Source organism: Emys orbicularis, chromosome 9 (assembly GCF_028017835.1).
Source record: "Emys orbicularis isolate rEmyOrb1 chromosome 9, rEmyOrb1.hap1, whole genome shotgun sequence".
NCBI classification, from domain to species: Eukaryota; Metazoa; Chordata; order Testudines; family Emydidae; genus Emys; species Emys orbicularis.
In genome coordinates this window covers 29507529-29527307 of record NC_088691.1, presented here as the reverse complement: position 1 = coordinate 29527307, position 19779 = coordinate 29507529, and the positions used below count along the sequence as shown (strand labels likewise).

The 19779-nt window shown below is 41.4% G+C and overlaps 1 protein-coding gene across 5 annotated transcripts in view; it reads right to left on the bottom strand.

Annotated features, from left to right (window-relative positions):
• LOC135883552 (connector enhancer of kinase suppressor of ras 2-like) overlaps window positions 1–19779 on the bottom strand; it is a 569301-nt gene that overhangs the window by 145239 nt on the left and 404283 nt on the right. For 3 of the 5 annotated variants that reach the window (XM_065410741.1, XM_065410742.1, XM_065410744.1), the window contains 3 exons: window positions 17242–17328; window positions 11569–11573; window positions 5556–5801 (listed from right to left, as the gene is read on the bottom strand). In XM_065410741.1, coding sequence (XP_065266813.1) covers window positions 5556–5801; window positions 11569–11573; window positions 17242–17328 — 338 coding nt within the window. The remainder of the gene's footprint in view (window positions 1–5555; window positions 5802–11568; window positions 11574–17241; window positions 17329–19779) is intronic. The other 2 variants (XM_065410743.1, XM_065410745.1) reach the window with 1 other exon arrangement.

Genomic DNA, 19779 nt, shown 5'->3' with positions numbered 1-19779 from the left:
CAGATAGAATTTTCTAAGACTGCTTCAAAGCTCTCGACTGGTATGTCAAACCTTTGGTCTGACGCTGGGTAATGAGGATATACCTGAAGAATTTTTACCGCCCCTTCAATGTTTATAGGCCTTTTTCCTAGCCTGAGACAATTATTGTTGGTATTGTTGCTGCCAGTGTTGCTGCCTTATTTGTGTAAAATATGATGACAAAGAAGGAGGAGGCAGGTAGTACTGTCTATGATATCTGAACATAAGCATTGATGTCTTTCTTCTAAAAGGTTGACATAAACCAAAGATCTAGCCATCAAACATGTCTCTTTCATTTTCTCTAAAACTTCATCAGTGCTAGCAATGAAGAGTACATCTCCTTCAAAGGGAAGACCCTCTATTTTAGATTTTGTCTCCACAGGTAATGACGATGATCTTAGCCACACATGTCTATGGAGAGCTACTCATGAAGCAATAGATCTGGATGCAGTATCTGAAATGCCAAAAAATGCCCTCAAGTTCATGTTTAGCAGCATTTTGGACTTCTTTTATAAGGGCAGCCATTCATTTTCTTTTAAATTCTGGGAGGTTTTTAGTGAAAAGTGAAATCTTTTCCCAAAGTAGAAATTGATATCTAGCTTGGTAACTGGCCACTCTCATATTCAAGGAAGCTGAAGAAAAATTTCTTCCTAAAAAGTGTTCACTTTTTTCCTTCTCTTTCATTTGAAGTGGAGTGTAAGAGACCTGGACTTCGATCTTTGTAGCACTGGTACCACAACAAGTGAATCAGAGGGAGGTGAACATGAAAACAAGAAAACCCTGCTTATGGAATCTGATATAATTTGTCAGCCTTTTTTGGCTGACATGAAGATGGATTGGACCAGATTGTTTTTGCTGGTTGTTGAAGCCCTTCTAATATTGGCAAAGATATTTTATTTCTTGTAGTAAAACCTAATATTTTGAAAACCAGGATGGTTATTTAAAAATTGACACTATTCTGTCTACTAGTTCATGGAACTGAATAGCATTTTCTGAAGAAGACTCTCCTACATTCTTGGCCAAAGATGAACCACTATCTAATTCAATTGCTTGTTTTTTAAATTCAACTGGAGGAGATGTATCTCCCTCTTCTTCCAAAAGTGTATCTTGTACTAAGTTACAAGAATGTTCTGTATGTATTGGTTCTGATTGTATAGGACCCAATCACCTCAGATTCACAGGTTTAGGCTGTCCTTGATCTGGAACCAAACAATCAGACTTTCTTATAGGGCAAGGATAAGTGGGAATTGGTCAGTATGACCAAGGCACCCAAAGTGGCATGTGCCAGTCCTGCCAATTGCTCCAGTCCAGCATCATATCATATGCCTGTTGCATAAAAGGTCTTGGAGTGTCCATCTAAGGTGGAAAACCCTGCTTCAGGGAAGTTTGTTGAACTTTGGGTAACATTACTGGATCCAATTCCTGCGTGTGAATCTGATCCTGGATCTGTTGTTCTCCATGTCCACTGGGGAAAGTAATCAGCTTAATCTGCATCAAGGGAAATTTAGATTCAATATTAGGAAAACTTTCTAACGTTAAGGATAGAAAAGTACAGAAATAAATTACCAAGAAAGGTGTGGAACCCTTGTCAGTTGAGGTTTTAAAGAACATGTTGGACAAACACCTGTCAAGGACAGTCTAGGTCAGCGGTTCTCAGCTGTGTGCTAAAGGCCGCAGGGCTCGCATGGCTGGGGTCCGGGCCGCCACGGCAGCCCGGCGTGGTGGGGCCCGGGGCTGCTGGGGCTGCTCTGCCTTGCCATGTGGTGGGGCCTGGGGCTGCTCTGCCTTGCCGTGTGGTGGGGCCTGGGGCTGCCCTGCTGCCCAGCCCTGCACTGGGGTCCGCTCCTGGCCCCACTCTGTGGAGGGGTTTCTGGGTTGGGGCGGGTGCTGGGCATAGGGGTCTGTGTGTTGGGGGGGCGCATATGTGGCCCACAATGATAAGTAGGTTGAGAACCACTGGTCTAGGTATACTTAGTCCTGCCTCATCATGGGGGGGATGGACTAGATGACATCTCAAGGTTCCTTCCAGCCCTACATTTCAATGATTCTATAGTGAAAGTCTTCCACTAAGCTATGAGGTAGATGGAAATGTATACAATGAATATGGTGGAATCCCAGTGAATGGTTGAACATCACAATACAAAGCCTTCTAGAAAAGCTTTCATATTATTTTCTTTGGGCCCAAGCACATATGGTCAGGCCTTGATGTCATTTTTTTCCAGGTAGAAATAGCTGTTTGCAAACATCAAAAGCAGCATAACTGTTTTTTATTACTCGAAAATATCCTGGTCAATTTTGCATCTGAGCAGAAGTGGTAACCATCCCCCCTCCTCCCCCCCCAAAAAAACAAAACAAAATAAAAACAAAAGCCATTTGCACTCTGGTTCTAAACATTTTTTACAATTACATGTTCCAGTGGAAAATAAAAACATAATTTTGAGTTGCATATTCATGCATATAGACACTATAGTCTGAATTAAATGTCTTTTGTTTACCAAGACTAATGAAGTGTAACAAAGCTAAATCCAATGCATAACAACTTAATTATGTCTCAGAGGTAACCATTTTGCCCAGTTTCAGTGAGCAAAAGTATTTATTTGTGCTGACAAAAACAGTCCACTAATACTGAATACTCTGCTGGAGCACTTCAGAGTAATATATTGGGAATTTGATAAAGTAGGTAGATGTAATGGAGTTAAGATTAAATAAAATGAAAATATATTAACTGAAATAGTGTTTTGGGAGAATAGTTTTACAAAAAAAAAAAGTTATAATGCCACAGTAACTTCACTTTCAACATTACTTAACACAGGGCTAGATTTCTCCCTGGTACATCCTCACTGATATCAATGAGGTTAAATCAGTGATGAGTGTGGTCCACTCTGGATATACTAATTTCTCTCTCAGACACATGTACAACAAAGGAGATTTTGGTTTTACCTTGAATACTGAGTTTCTGCATAGTGGCCTAACCAATCTGAAATGGGCTTCTCCCTCCTTATCTCCAACAGGGAGCCCCACCCAAATAGTTGTTAGGCTTTTCAGGTTCTAGCCTCCTCCCATGTAGAACAGCTTGACTAAAGAACCAGTTGATTACTTAATATAGATCCAAATAAAGTTATCAAATAACTCGGGGGAAAAACCACCACAATTTGAGCAATATCTATGTGGCTGAGGCTTCGAGATTGTTGGTCTCACTCTGCAGAAATTCAATTTAAAAGGTAAGAACAAAAATGCCTGTTTTGCTAAGCTGGAAAGCAGTCTGAAATGGGCTATAAGTAGCAGTACCCTGTTCTTCCTGCACCATAATATAAGAACAAGGGGACAGTCAATAATATAAAAAGGCGAGAAATTCAAAACAGATAAAAGGAAATACTTTTTCACACAATGTGTAATTGGACCATGGAACTCATTGCCACATGAAGTCATTAAATCCAGGAATTTAACAAGATTTGAAAAGAGACTGGGCATTTATATAAATATCAAGAATATTCACAGTTACCATAATTAACAGCAACAAAAATGTTGTGGAAGGCATATTAAACCCCATGTTATAGGGAGTAAGCCAATCTTTGACTACAAAAGATAAGCATGAGATCTATTATGGGGGGCATACTCTGAAATTCTTATATGTTCCTCTGAAGCCTCTGGTTCTGGCCACTGTTGTTAATAGGATATTGGACTAGATGGACTTCCAGTCTGATCCAGCAGAACAATTTATATGTTCCTTGTACTTAAATTCCAGGGTGAAATCTGGACACCATTTAAATACATTTGAATTTCTCCATTAAACTTAATAGGGCTATGATTACACCCCAAGATTTTAGAAAGAGCTTGCTTGAATGACTGAACCACTGGGTCTCAGGACAGCAGATCTGCAATTTGGAGCAGGTTCAAAGGGACCCAGCCAACAAGGTTAACAGCACTGAGTAATCACGACCTGAGTAGGCAATTAGTGTCAGGGATCCTCTGACCAATTTTTCCTTCCTCAAAAGATAGGTAACGTGTATGTCAGGGGACATGCCTCTCTACCCACTATGATTGAGGATGCTTTCATGGTCCAAGCAATGAGCTCCTTGTATAGACTGCAGAAACTCAGAACGTGGGGAGGCTTACATTCTCTGATATTGCAAAAAGTCCATTATTGGATTCACCTAATGATTACACACTAAACTGAAAATCTCCTGGTTCGGCATCAATTGTCCTGGGAGCAGAGTCTGGGATTGAGCCAATCCACTTGGAAATGAAGAGATCCCACCAAGTGAGTCACACTGGCCTTGTCTTCACTAGGAATAAAGGTGTGTTTTTAACGTGCTAACTGATAGAAGTCAACTAATGTGCAAAAATCCTAGTGAAGACAAGGCAATTAATATTTTTTCATGTTATCTGGTTGAAGGAAACCCTAGACTCTCGTCTATGCTTTACCTTCACCATCTAACATGTTAAAACTACAACTCACTAACCATAGTCAAGATACAGGAGAATGTGACCTTTGAGTGAGGGAGCTGTTGTCACAGACTTCCTTCACTGCCTCCCCTTTGCCAGAGTCTTTCACTGTGGCATAGAAAGGCTCTTGCACCAGGACACCACACTGCTAAAACTAGAGTAGATATGGGAGGCACTACTGAGTGTGCAGAGATCCATGCAGGGTACTGGCCTCTCTCTACTATACTCACCAGGGCCGGCTCTAGGCACCAGCAAAACAAGCTGGTGCTTGGGGCGGCACATTTTTAGGGGCGGCATGGCCGGCGCCAGAATGCCGCCCCTGCCGCCCCTAAAAACGTGCCCTGGCCGCCCTAACTCACCTCCGCTGCTGCTGCTCACGCGCCACGGCGCGCGAAACAGCTGATTCGCGCGCCGCTGCTCGCCCTCCCTCCCAGGCTCTCAAACCTGGGAGGGAGGGGGAGATCCCGAGCGGCCGCGGCGCACGAAACAGCTGATTCGCGTGCCACTGCTCACCCTCCCTCCCAGGTTTGAGAGCCTGGGAGGGAGGGGGAGACTCCGAGTGGCCGCAGCGCACGCGCCGCTTCTCCCCCTCCCTCCCTCCTAGGCTTGAGAGCCTGGGGGGAGGAGGCAGGGCTGGGGATTTGGGGAAGGGGCGGAGTTGAGGTGGGGCTGGGGGTGGGGTAAGAAAAAAACGGGGGGCGGAGGGGGCGGCCAAAATTGTTTTTGCTTGGGGCGGCAAAAATCCTAGAGCCGGCCCTGATACTCACCTAAGCTGTGCCTCACTTTCTACACTGCTATTTATACCCATGCTAGTTGGGTGAGCAGCGTCTGCAGTCTACATGCTGTCCCAAATATAGACCTACCCATAGTGGACAAGTGTTCTCTGTATTATGGACTGAACTTTTTCATAATATCCAGATGGTTTTCAGATGAGCTCTGTATCTTATGGTATGGATGTGAAAAATGAACCGTAGAACCCTGCCATGCAACATGATACTGTAAGATATAAGATCATACTTCTGCTGTGCCAATCCTAGTTCCAATGGGTATTAAGAAAAAAGAATTAAAACTTCAAATTTTTATGAACTTACGTGGTACAGTGGAACAGTGTTGCTTTCAGCTAATGAGAAATTCAGGACATCTTGCTGCCCAGGTTCCAGCCTAACGCTAACAGTAGATGTTAACATAGATGGGCTAATTGGATAGTTCGGACTACTTGTGTTTTTGCCCTTTTTCCTTGACCTGCGGCCTGTGTCTCTCTTGTTGTCTTTCTGTGTCAAAGGCTCTTCTTGGATCACCAAGATCTTGTCATCACTCAGGTATCGTAGGAGTGAATTCTCCGAGTCAGTTGTTGGAGGAAGAAGAAAAGAAATATGAATAAGACAAAACAAACACACAAAATATAATCAGGCTACACGTTTATACTTAACCACTCAAGCACACATCTGTGCAAAAATAAAGCCGCACCTTAAACAGGGTAATAATGGGAGTTGCAATATGATATTTCATATGGAGACTGCAACCCACAGTCTTTTATTCACGTGGGTGTTGTCTGGAGAATGTTTTACTAAGACCTGATAAATGGAACATAGCTATTATCTCAGTCTTTCATAGCCCTTTGATCCAAAATGCTTGCTGCTCTTGAGAAAAGCCGTCCTTGCTAAGTCAGAGTTCACTAGCATACAGGGGGCCACATGAAGCCATTGTTCTATATGGCACGGTAACTACAAGTGCACATTACCTTGTTTCTTTCCCCCCTGGAAACAGATGGAGACAACAGCAATTGATTCTGCTGTTTCATTTACAGCACAAAGCCTCAAAAAATCTTGACTTTTTTTGAATTATCAAATACGCTGGACTTTGTGCATTAAAACTGTGAACCACTGAGACTCCTATTCCAATAGTTTTTCTCAAACTGTAAGCCCTTATCGCACTTGGCTGCACAATTCTGGAGCCCTGTCTTTTTCGATTTTTTTGGCTATGCAATTTAGTTAACTCTTTCAGTACATTTTAGAGTACAGCATAATATATGCCCACAGATACTCTAATGAAAGCAAATGTGCCATCACATAGCAATGAGGTTCTCTGATGGTTCTTTTGCAGGTTTGTATAGCAGACAGATCCAAAATCCTGCCTAGCGGATTCTAGAATGTTGGTCATGAAGACATTTGACTACAAGATTTTGAGAAGGGTATTTTGTAGAGCTGGTCAGAAGTTTTCTGATGGAATGTTTTTCTGCTGGAAAATGCAAATAGGTCAAAAATGACATGTTTTGCAAAAATATTTCGATTTTGATAAAGAACAACAGACAATAGGATTTTGATAAGATCAAAATATTCCATTTCAACCTCTTGAGAATGGAATGTTTCTATTTTCCATTTTGAAATGACTTTTCATTTCAATATTTTTTAATTTATAATATACAATGAAAAAAGAGTCAGTCACTATGAATTGTTTTTTTAATTTTGTTTTTCAGGAAATTTTAAATATTTTTGTTTTCTTTATGTTTCATAATGCAGATTCACCTGTGAAATGCCTGCCAGCTCTAGTGTTTTGGAAAAGTATGGCTTGCTGTACTTGAATCAACAGTAATTAATAAAAGTTAACAAGTAAATCAGAACAGTAACTGAGTTTAAAATAACTGTGCATGGAGGAAATAATCATTCTATAGGCTTCCACAGACTTCCATCCTAGTTCCTCCAGAGTAAGTGTTTGAATCAATGGCCCTCCCAGATAGAAAAATTTCATAATCAGGAAAAACTCTTCTTGGTCAATTACTGTTTCTAGCAGTTTTTTAAAGCTGCCTTTTCCAAATTAATCTTATCATAGGTGTCACATGCAAGGCTTAGGTTCAAATATGCTTGAACTGTTGAAAATAACACACACACACACACAAAACAGCAGAGGAACTAGGAATAGAACCCAGATCATCTGACTTCCAGTTCTATGTGTTAGCCATAAAACCATCCATTTCTGTACTTTGACTGATTAATGACGACACCCCAGCCAGCCAGAATCCTTGGATCTGCACCATCACTGTATGTTTATTTCTTATTATGTTGAAAAGGAATTGGTTCAGCGAACCAGAGTGCAAATAGTTAATGAGCAATAATTGTATATTAAGGAAAATATTTTCAAATTTGGGTGCCTAAATGTAAATAACTAAGGGCTTGTCTACATAGGGATGTCTATGGTTAAGCCTCATTAAACCCCTATGTGAACACCCTCATCCATAACTGAAGTGGCCTTAATTCCATTTAGTTTAGTTCATTGCCAAAGTGAATTAAAATAAGACAAATTAAGACCCCTTTAGCTCTGAATAACAACGTCCACACAGGGATTTAACGTGTTTTAACTATTTAAATTCACACCTCTAAGATTTGTCTACACAAATATTTTGTTTGTGGCAAATCGGGGTATGAATCTACCTCACACTGTCCTGCTGTGGACTCCACATGGACCCTGCTGATCTGCACTAACAGTTGGTTAATACACTTTTTGATCTAGTCATCTTTGAAAGGGACTAGATCAAAGTGCATTAACAGTCCGGTAGGGTCCACATGGACAGTTAGTCTATGGCAGGCTAGCACAGCATAGATCCACATTTTGCTGTGAACTAACTGTTTGTGTAGACAAGCCCCTAGTTAATTCAGATTACTTTTCCTGGATGTCACTGTGTAAACAAGCCCCAAATCTAGATTTAGATTGTGAAAATCAGATCTCTTATTTAACTATCAGAGCACCTGCAGTTCCCATTTTCATGAACATATATGCAAACCCTCTCTTTATATATAGATAAATTGTAAATTCTTCAGGGCAACAACCTGTCTTTTGTTTGTCTGTTAGGTGCGATTTAGGTGTAATGGCAATATATAAACAATAATTACTCATAAATGATTCTAAATTGGGAGGCTTTGTAAACTCTGGCAAGGGAAAAACCCACACAAACCACCACCAAAACCAAAACAAAATGACAACACCAAACACACATGGGCACATGGACCTAGGAAAGTAAGGACTTAATCAAATGAGAGAATAACTGAATACAAAAAATAATATTTATCTGTTTATATAGGCCACCCACTCACACCACTGTAGCTTTTTATGGGGAGTTGGGTGGTGCAGTATCTATCCTTAATACATACTGTAGGTTTCCCTTTAATTAAGAAAATAATTTGATGTCCTTGGGGGAAAACCATGGATTTAAATTACGAAATTATGAGTAAAAAGTCTTCCAAACACAGACTATTTTCTAACTCAAAAATAGTTCATGAATTCTTGAATTCCATAATGCCTACCTATCCTAATCATCATCCTTGATGCACTGCAGCTATAATAGTTTATGTATGTATCATTAATGTCTGGAATATGCATAATTAATTTATTTTGTATGGCGCTCCCACTGAAATCTTTGCATATGAAATCTGTGCTTCCAAAGGCAGAATTTAATTATTAAAGTTACCTGAATTGAAAAATCCTACGAATGTCTGATCTAAGTGTGAATGCTTCCTATAATGAAAAATCCACCAAATCCCTTCAAAATATCTTCCACTATCCAATGTTAGAAAATACTTCCCCATATATTTAACCTCAGTACTTCTTGTTCTTTCCATATTACAGGAGAACCTCAAAGATACAAACACCACAGTTATGGACTGATCGGTCAACCGGACACCATGTGAAACCAGAAGTAACCAATCAGGCAGCAGCAGAGACCCCCCCCACCCCCCCCCAAAAAAAACCACCCAACAAAGAAAAACCAAATACTGTACTATGCCTGTATTGCATCTTAAAGGTAGGCTACCGGAACTGTGATTTGTTCAGAGTTACGAACATTTCAAAGTTACAGACAACCTCCATTCCCAAGGTGTCTGTAACTCTGAGATTCACTGTAAATGAATTTAATATAGCCCTAACCACTTCATAGCATTGCTTTAAAGAGTATATTTCTAGAAAGTTACCATATTTCCTTTAAATCTTCTTTTCCCTAAAATGAACATTGCACATTTCTTAATTTTTCCTCACGTCTTATTTTTCAAATCTTTTGACAGTTTCATTGCTATCCATTGTTTTTTAAAACCGTGCCCAAAACTGAATGGGTACACCAACTGATGCTTAGCTGGTGTGCTTTTTGCCTCATCACTGCATTGTTGACTCATATTGAATTTGTCATCTACCATAAATCCCCCCTTTTATTAATACAAATGATTTTATTGGTACAGTTTACAGAAAAGGGGATTTTTGATGGGTTTCACTCTACATGCCCACAGTTGTACACCAATAATATGTGCTGTCTATGTACAGTTAAATTGATCACCAATAAATAAAGTGTCAATTCATATATTAAAAGTAATTTATCATCAGGGGTCTGTTAATCTTATTTACTGTACATGAGTGGCCTTACAAATGCACATAGATCCACTGAAGTCAATGCTCTTCTACACAAGGATTGGGTTCTTATTTACCAACATATTAATAAATTATTTGAAGTATACATGATTAATATGAGGGTCCAAACTAGAAAATTTTCATCTAAACTGTTTTTCAACTTAAAATGATGTTTTTATCAACATGAAAACATTTAGAAAATGTGTCAATTTTGAGAAAATTTTGTTTAAAAAACAAAACAAAGCATTTCAATAATGTCAACATATCCTATTTCAACATTTTAAGAATGTTTTTGATATGACTTTTTGAAACAAAATTAAATACTTATATAAAACATTTAAAAAAATATAAAAAGGTCAAAACAGGAATGAATTTTTGATTTTATTTAACAAAATGTTTTGATCAACCCCAGATGATTTTTTTTCAGAATTTCATTTCAATGATATTTTGAACTTTGTTGTTGCTGTTCCATTTTGGAATGGAAATTTTTTTGAAATTGTGGATTTCCCATGGAACAGAAAATACATTTCCCCTCCCAGAGCTCTAGTCCTAACCTCTTTCCACTGAAGTCAACAGGAGTTTTGATATTGATTTTAAGAAAAGTAACACTAGACTCCTAATATACAGTAATAATATGGATTGAAAATCTTGAGTGATCTGATTGGATGCTGTATTTTGTCAGATAATTTTAGCTCAATCACGTCTTTACTTATAATTTCAGAACAAGTAAAATTTTAGATAAATAAAATTAAATGTTAATATTTATAATAAAATAGGAAATTTTTTCAAATACTGGTATGAAATCATGGTCTAGTATGAATGAACAGAAAATTAAGAGTTTTGCAGAGTTAAATAGGAATTATTGTATTTTGGAATGGAAGAAGTTAAATATAATTGAAAAATATTATCAAAAAGTATTTTTAAACTTTTTATATTAGCTTTCAATTATATCCTTGAGTTTCATTAAGCTACAGACAGCTACTTCTCACTCCTGTGAGCCCTCTACATGCAGAAACTCCATTTATGATAATGGAAATCCTGTGTCCGAGAGACTCCTTATTATCTATCTAGATAATTATACTGCACTCATGACTTAAAGAATCTTTGAAGCTCAACATAACAATCACCATCATTCTTGCCAAAGAGGATTTGAACAGATCTTCACTTGAAGCATATTCCTCAGACACAGCGGAAGAAAGATAGAAGGCGATGGATATGGTTTAATTAGGCCACAACTTTATTCACTTAAAATATATTTGGCAATATCCTGCAATAAATTGTCCAGTGCAGGTCATCATCATTTCCGTAATAATTTCCACATCATCCCCAACCAGGCTGCAGGCACCCCATTGCTGTGACTTCCTCGGCATGAGTTTTAAAGGGAGACTAGAAAAAAGGAGAGGGGTCAGCTCCCCTGCTGCACTTGAGGTAGGAGCCCTGAATCCCCTTTCCTAAGCTCCCTTAGCTGGGACTAGCAAAACAGAAATGGGATTGGATCCCCACTGTACTAGATATAGGAGCCCCGAATCCCTATTCCTCATGAAATGCTCTCCTTCAAATACTTTTCCAATCCATTTTACCTGATAACTGTTTCCATTCTATAATGAGTACCTGCCCTGGACATCTGCCATGAGTTTTACATTATAACCTAACCCCTCTGCACCACCCCACCAGGTCCCAGACTTGCTGTGGGAAAGGTGACAAACCACACCCCACCTCAGCTAATGTGTGGTGAGGAAAAAATTCCTTCCCAGCTCCCAAGGAAAGAAGGGTTACTGTCATAATGTCCATAGGGGGTTATGAAGAAACATGGTCCTTTTACAGATTTTATGAGTGGGAAGGTGGGTGCTGATCTGAGTGAAAGAGGGCTTCTCCAGCATGGCACAGGGTAGAAATCCAACACTCACTCTTCATCAGCAGAAAGGGCAGTGCCTCACATCCCCACCCCAAGTCCAGCTGCTTCCTGCTCTCCTGCTCTTCCATACTCCATTCCTCTGTGTAAACTTTCCCCACCCTCGCCCTCTGCTATCACTTGCCAAGTGAACCCTTAAAGGATCAACAACTTCTTTTCTTCCAGCCATTCAGACAAAGACCCACTGCAAAGAGCTGGATAATTGAGGTGCTAAAGGAGCACTCAAGGAAGACAAGGCCGTTGCGGAGAAGTTAAATGAATTCTTTGCATCAATCTTCACTGCAGAGGATCTTGGGAAGACTCCCACACCTGAACCGTTCTTTTTCAGGTGACAAATCTGAGTAACTGTCCTAGACTGAGACATCAATTGAGGTGGTTTTGGAACAAATTGATACATTGAAAGTAATAAGTCACCAGGACCAGATGGCATTTACCCAAGAGTTATAAAGGAACTCAAATATGAAACTGTAGAACTACTAATTGTGGTATGTAACCTATCAGTTAAATCAGCCTCTGTTCCAGATGACGGGAGAGAAGCGAATGTAACACCTATTTTTAAAAAAGGCTCTGTAGGCAATCCTAGCAATTACAGGCCGATATGCCTAACTTCAGTACCAGGCAAATTGGTTGAAACTATAGTAAAGAACAAAATGATCAAACACATAGACGAACACAATTTGTTGGGGAAGAGTCAACATTTTTTTTAAAAAGGGAAATCATGCCTCACCAATCTATTAGAATGCCTGAGGGTGTCAAAAACATGTGGACAAGATTGATCCAGTGGGTATAGTATACTTAGAGAAAGCCTTTGACAAGGTCCATCACCAAAGGTTCTTAAGTAAAGTAAGCAGTCATGGGATAAGAGGAAAGTAACTGCTTAAAAGATAGGAAACAAAGAATAGGAATAAATGGTCAGTTTTCACAAGAGAGTGAGGTAAATAGCAAGAATCTGTACTGGGACCTATGCTGTTCAACATGATCATAAATGGTCTGGAAAAGGGGTTGAGCAATGAGGTGAAAAATTTGAAGATGATACAAAATTATTGAAGATAGTTAAGTCCAAAGTAGACTGTGAAGAGTTACAAAAGGATCTCACAAAAGTGGGTGACTAGGCAACACAATGGCAGATTAAATTCAATGTTGATAAGTGCAAAGTAATGCACATTGGAAAATATAATCCCATCTATACATACAAATGATGGAATCTAAACAGCTGTAACCACGCAAGAAAGAGATCTTGGAGTCATTGAGCATATGTTTTCAGAGAACTAGCCACAATGTGCATTGGCACGTTAGAAACCATTAGGAAAGGGATAGATAATAAAACAGAAAACATCATAATGCCACTATATAAATCCATGGTTCATCTACACCTTGAAAACTGTGTTCAGTTCTGGTTGCCCCATCTCAAAAATAATATTAGAATTGTAAAAAGATGCACAGAAGGGCAATGAAGATGATAAGGGGTATTGAGCAGCTTCCATGTGAGGAGAAATTAAGACTGGGAAAGTTCAGCCTAGATAAAAGATGACTAAGGGAGTATATGATAGAGGTCTGTAAAATCATGAATGATGCAGAGAAAGTGAATAGGGAAGTGTTATTTACCCCTTCACAGAACATAAGACTGAGGGGTCACCTGATGAAATTAATAGGTAGCATATTTAACACAAACAAAAGGAAGAAATTTTTCACACAATGCAGTCAACTTGGGAACTCGTTGCCAAGAGATGTTGTGACAGCCACAAATATAACTGGCTTCAAAAAAGAATTAGATAAGTTCATGAAGGATAGGTCCATCAATGGCTGTTAGCCAAGATAGTCAGGAACGCAACCCTATGCTTTGGGTGTCCTTAACCCTCCAACTGCCAGAGGCTTGGACTGGACAATGGGATGGATCACTTGATGTTGCCCTGTTCTGTCTATTCCCTCTGAAGTTTCTGGTACTGGCTGCTGTCAGGGATGGGGTATTGGGCTAGTTGGACCATTGGTCTGAGCCAGTATGGTTGTTCTTATGAGCTGTGGTGAGCACATTATCACTGATTCTTAATGATGCAAAGAGGTTGTTGATGAGCCATGCAAGACACTTCCCTGTATTTCCCTCTCCTTTGCCCAAGGACAAGTTTGCTGTATGCACAGAACTTGTATGCCCTTCCAGTGAATAAGAAAGCAGTCCTGGAAAGTTTAATTTTTTTCTTACATGGCAGTGCAGGGTAATATCATTAGGTCACAATACTAGACACCTGTTTTATTTTTAATGCATTTTACAGTACACTCCATAAGAAAGGTGAAGCAGAACTGTACTCAATATGTTTGGGAATACTTTAAGAAGCTGATTAATAGTGTCAGTCTTCTGTAGAAGTTTCACATTTCTTGTAACAGATTAGAGGCCTGTGAAAGTCTATAGATATTAGTTTTAAAATATATTTACCTGGAAGACTAGAACTGATTTTTACAGCCTCCTTGTTTATTTGTCAAATACGTATCTGTAAATGTTTTCAAAGAAGCACTATAATGTTAGCAATTTTGGGATCAGATAGAGTTGAACAACATGGGCATCCAACTAATGCAGTTCAGAGATAGTGCTACATCAGAGGTACAAGCCATACAGGCTTCCCAATACAATGTTGAGACACTACTAGTACAATTCACATATGGCACTAACTAGGGTGACCATACTTCCCTCTGCTGAATATGGGATGCCTGGTAAAATTACTCGTATTCAAGCGAGTTCAATGGCAATCAATCAGAACTATGCAGTACAAATATGCAAATTAACATCAAGTTGACTGAGCCCCATTAAACAGAAATACTGTGTAGTTGGATTATTTTTATTTACCTTCTTATCTTTAAGGCTTTAGGGTTCACACAGGGAGGGGTGACACACACACTGCTACCCCCCCCCCCGACACACACACAGGGAGATGTGACACACCCACCCACCCGTATCCCACTCTCACACGCGGAGGAGGGTTGGGTGACCGACTGACTGATCCTCCTTGTCCCATGCTCTCCGCCCTCCATGCCTTCAGCAGCCACAGAGCCTGGCCAGGGAGGTGGCTCAGCAGGGGAGGGTGCCTAGGGGATGGAGCAGCCCCGTGCTCCCTGGGGACAGGACCCAGGGTGGTGGGGGTGGGGACGGGCAAAGAGGGTGCTAAGCCCCTGCCCAAGGGGCTGCTGTGGAGCCTACAGGTTCGGGGTGGGAACAGGCTGGAAATCGTTTCTCCCCCCACCACTCAGAGCTTAGCGTGGGGCTTTGGCACATGCAGTGCTTGGCTACTCCAGGCCAGCAACCCGGGCCGGAGGGTCTTGGGCTTTCCCAGGTGCCACCCCAGGCAGAGGCAGTGGAGGAAGGAAGGAACCCAAGCTGCTGGTGAGCTGAGTGCTCCGACCAGGGGCTGGTTCTCTGCTCAGCGCTGGGAGCAGGACGCACCCGCTGTGGGGATATGGAGGAGCAGCGGGGCTGAGGAGGGGACAAAGGGGCAAAGCCAGAGGGGGAGCACATAAGGGGCCAATGGGTGGGCAGCAGAGGTGACACCTAACCAGCTGCTGCCTGGCACTCATCAGATGCCGCAGCTCGCAGTGTGCAGCCAGTGCCAGCTAGAAAGGGGATGGGGTGCGGGGCCCTGCTGGCTGAGAGCTAGGGTTGCCAGGCTTCCGGTTTTCAACTGGAATGCACAGTCGAAAAGGGATCCTGGTGGCTACAGTCAGCACTGCTGACCGGGTTGCTAAAAGTCCAGTCGGCAGCGCAGTGGGGCAAAAGCAGGCTCCCATCCCTACTCGGCTCCACGCGGCTCCCAGAAGCAGCAACATGTCCCTCCGGCTGGGGGGCAGCCATGGGGACTCCACGTGCTGCCCCCGCCCTGAGTGCCGGCTCCTCAGTTCCCATTGGCCAGGAACTGCGGCCAATGGGAGCTGCAGGGGTTGTGCTTGTGGGTGCGGGCAGCGTGCAGAGCCACCTGGCCCCTTCTGCCTAGGAGCCAAACATGCTGGCCACTTCTGGGAGCTGCCTGAGGTAAGCACCAACTGGCCAGAGCCGGCACCCCACATCCCCTCCCGCACCCCAACCCTCTGCCTCAGCCCTGAGCTCCCTCCCACACCCAAACTCCCTCCCAGAGCCTGCACCCCAACCCCTTGCCCCAGATCAGAACCCCCTCCCACACCCAAACTCCCTCCCAGAGCCTGCACCCCACATCCCCTTCCCACACCCCAACCTTCTGTCCCAGTCCTGAGCCCCCTCCTGCACCCAAACTTCCTCCCATAACCCTCACCCCCTCCCACGCCCCAACCTCCTGTCCCTTCCCTGAGCCCCCTCCCACACGCCAAACCCCTCATTTCTGGCCCTACCCTGGAGCCCCGCACCCCCTCCCACACCCCAACCCTCTGCCCCAGCCTGATGAAAGTGAGTGAGCGTGGGGGAGAGTGAGCGACGAAGGGGGGATGGAGTGAGCAGGGGTGGGGCCTCAGAGAAGGGGTGGGGTGGGCCTCGGGGAAGGGGCAGGGCAGGGAGCGGGGCAAAGGTGTTCAGTTTTGTGCGATTAGAAAGTTGTCAATCCTACTGAGAGCCCACACGCAGCAGGGGCTTCGCTGAGAGACTGGCAGGGGGAGCGGCCCAGCCCCGCACGCTGCAGCTTCGCTTCACCGCCAACCCTGCACACCCATCCCCATCATCAGTCACTGGACTGCCCCACTCACTGCTGGTGGGCGGGCAGCTGGTGAGCAGGGATCCAGCCAGCAGCTGGACCCACCGGTACTCATGGCGGGGAGGCAGAAAATATGGGACAATTTGCCCACTTTTAAGAAAATGTCGGGACATCTGCAGGAGGGCTTAAAAACTGGACTGTCCCATTAAAAATGGGACATCTGGTCACCCTACCACTAACAGCTAAGAGAGATGAGGAACAGTTGGCAAGTTTTATCCACCACCAATCAAAGCTGAATTGTGACAAATACATTCTTTTAGCTATTGGTACTATTTCTACCACCAGCCTTCTTCCCAAAGGCCCAACCCTGAATCCTTGTGACTCCAAAACTGAAATCAGTGGCAGCTTGAACACTCAGTGACTGCCAGACTGAGCCTTGATGTTGCAGTTTCATGACTAGGTGTAAAATACTCATCAAAGTGGACTCTAAGTACACCAGTTTGTATAATGTGGGTATGGAATCATACTGAATGAATATATTTAAAAGTTTTATATACCATTAGCAATTATCTGAGCCATATAGTCACTCGGGCATTTGGAAAGGTTTTTTTTTTTTTTATTGTTTATTACAATTAAAGAGAATAAAACACCTTAACTGACATAATTTTATTTTAATTTTCAGGAAAGCAGAAGTAACAAGACAGTTAGTAGACAGACTCTTCTGTACTCTCCATTGCACTCATGAGAATTACAGCAGGTGTCTGTGATGCACATTTTCATCTTTTTTAAAGAACAGATTGAAAAATCTTGGATCACAGCAGTGGAGAAGGTACTCACCTCGGCTGCCTCTCTTGTACATGTTTGGTTCTTTTGACTCCCCTATCCAGCTGAACTCTGTAGGCATAGAAACAGGCCTCAAGTCACCTGGAAACAATCAAAGAAGAACCAATTTAATTTTTGCAACTCATTAATAAAAGGTTGTTGTATGGTAGAATAATTAATGCCTGTAAACTGGTTAGAAAAATCGCCCTCCAGTGTAATGCCTTTTATTAGCATCCATTTATTATTAAGGTTACAGCTCCCTGAAGCTTTTAAATATCATGGGTCAGATTCTGCTTTTTGTTATGATGGTTTAAATGTAAACTCCACTGATTTCAGTGCAGTTATTCCTTATTGTAATTGAGATTAGAGTTTTGCTGCATAGCTATCTCCTGCAAGAGAGTTCCCAGCTCAGCAAGTAGATGATTTTGGATGGAAGAAACAAAGCTTTCTGAAGTGGTTAACATGCTTTGATAAAATTAGAAATGTCACTGATTCACCCACAATAATTCAGAACTCCCAGTCTAAAAATAGTAACATCAATCCTGTAACATATATCTGGCTCTGAAAGTTACATGCTGGCTGATGTGGGCATCTTTTACCCACATAGAAAATGGACTAACTGCAAAAGCCTTGAGGAAAACAAAGGACACCTTGTGAAAAACAGAGATTCAGAAATGATGGTTTCCACTAGTCTTACCTTTACTGTAATATCTGCATTACAACCATGCTGAATGAACCTGTAAGCCTCATTCTATACTATGGAACCAGTAGTAGTTATGGTAGCAAGGCCATTAAACTAGGAATACTGACTACGGAGGGATAATCTTTTTTGACCTTGATTATCATCAGTGAACACACAGAACCACCCTCTAGATCATGAGTCAACTCCTGTCTGAAATATTCATCCAAAAAAAGCATTCCAAAAGCCAAACTGAGTCTAGTTCTGTGGTCTGCTTGTTTCGGAATCAAGTTATTTTCTGAAACATTAAACACTGCCCAACAATCTTGTTCCTAAAATAATCACATATCCGAAAACACTATGCATAAAAGTTTCTTTTCTTGTTTCCAATAGCTCATTTCCTCAATTCTACTGTTCGTTACTGAAAAAAAGCACTTATGGTGCATAGCTACTGTACTGATGGATGAATGGACTTTGTTATTTACAGATATGTGAAACATCTTCACTGAGTGTTATATCTTAACTAAGCTGGCACTAATTTATAATATTACTACATACATAAGTTATTTTTATAGGAAGATTTCTTTCATAATAATCCTGTCCTATAAATAATAAGATACTATTTACCTTGCTCCATTGTTCTAATGGCACTTTTCCTTAACCATCATTTTAATAAATATATATTAAAATGATGGTTAAGGAAAAGTGCCATTAGAACAATGGAGCAAGGTAAATAGTATCTTATTAATTATTATATATACATTAATTATATATATATAATTATAATAAAAGGCATTTTTAGTATTTCTTATTTGGATTTTCCTTGACTTGGATTTTGCCTCTGTTATATTTCTTTAAATACCTTTGGTTTCAGTTTTATGTATAATGCCTTTCAACATTTGTAAAGACTGGATTGGGCACTGCACCTTAGAAGAACTGAACAAGATTAAGAAGATTGTCCATCAAAATTAATTAAAAGAATACAGGTAGGCCAAACTTGACAGCAAGCTTTAGATTTTGTAGCAATACACTTTTACAAAACTCGAGATCAATAAAAATCCTTCTTTGAAGTTACAAGAAATCATTCTAACTGCAAACATTTTTAAAAAAACAAATAATCATTCTCTTCCAGGGTTTGCAACCCAAACACGGCAGCACTATGCTAAGTGCATAAGATCCCGAAAGTAAAATGGACTAGAAACTGAATAATAACAACTATGAATGCAGTAAGAAGCAACAGAGAGTCCTGTGGCACCTTTAAGACTAACAGATGTATTGGAGCATAAGCTTTCGTGGGTGAATGCCCACTTCGTCGGATGCATGTAATGGAAATTTCCAGGGGCAGGTATAAATATGCTGGCAAGAATCAGTCTGGAGATAACGAGGTTAGTTCAATCAGGGAGGGTGAGGTCCTCTGCTAGCAGTTGAAGTGTGAACACCAAGGGAGGAGAAACTGCTTCTGTAGTTGGATAGCCATTCACAGTCTTTGTTTAATCCTGATCTGATGGTGTCAAATTTGCAAATGAATTTGCAAATGAATCAGGATTAAACAAAGACTGTGAATGGCTATCCAACTACAGAAGCAGTTTCTCCTCCCTTGGTGTTCACACTTCAGCTGCTAGCAGAGGACCTCACCCTCCCTGATTGAACTAACCTCGTTATCTCCAGACTGATTCTTGCCAGCATATTTATACCTGCCCCTGGAAATTTCCATTACATGCATCCGACGAAGTGGGCATTCACCCACGAAAGCTTATGCTCCAATACATCTGTTAGGCCTGGTCTACACTAGGAGTTTATATCGAATTTAGCGCCGTTACATCGAATTAACCCCGCACCCGTCCACACCACGAAGCTATTTAATTCGACATAGA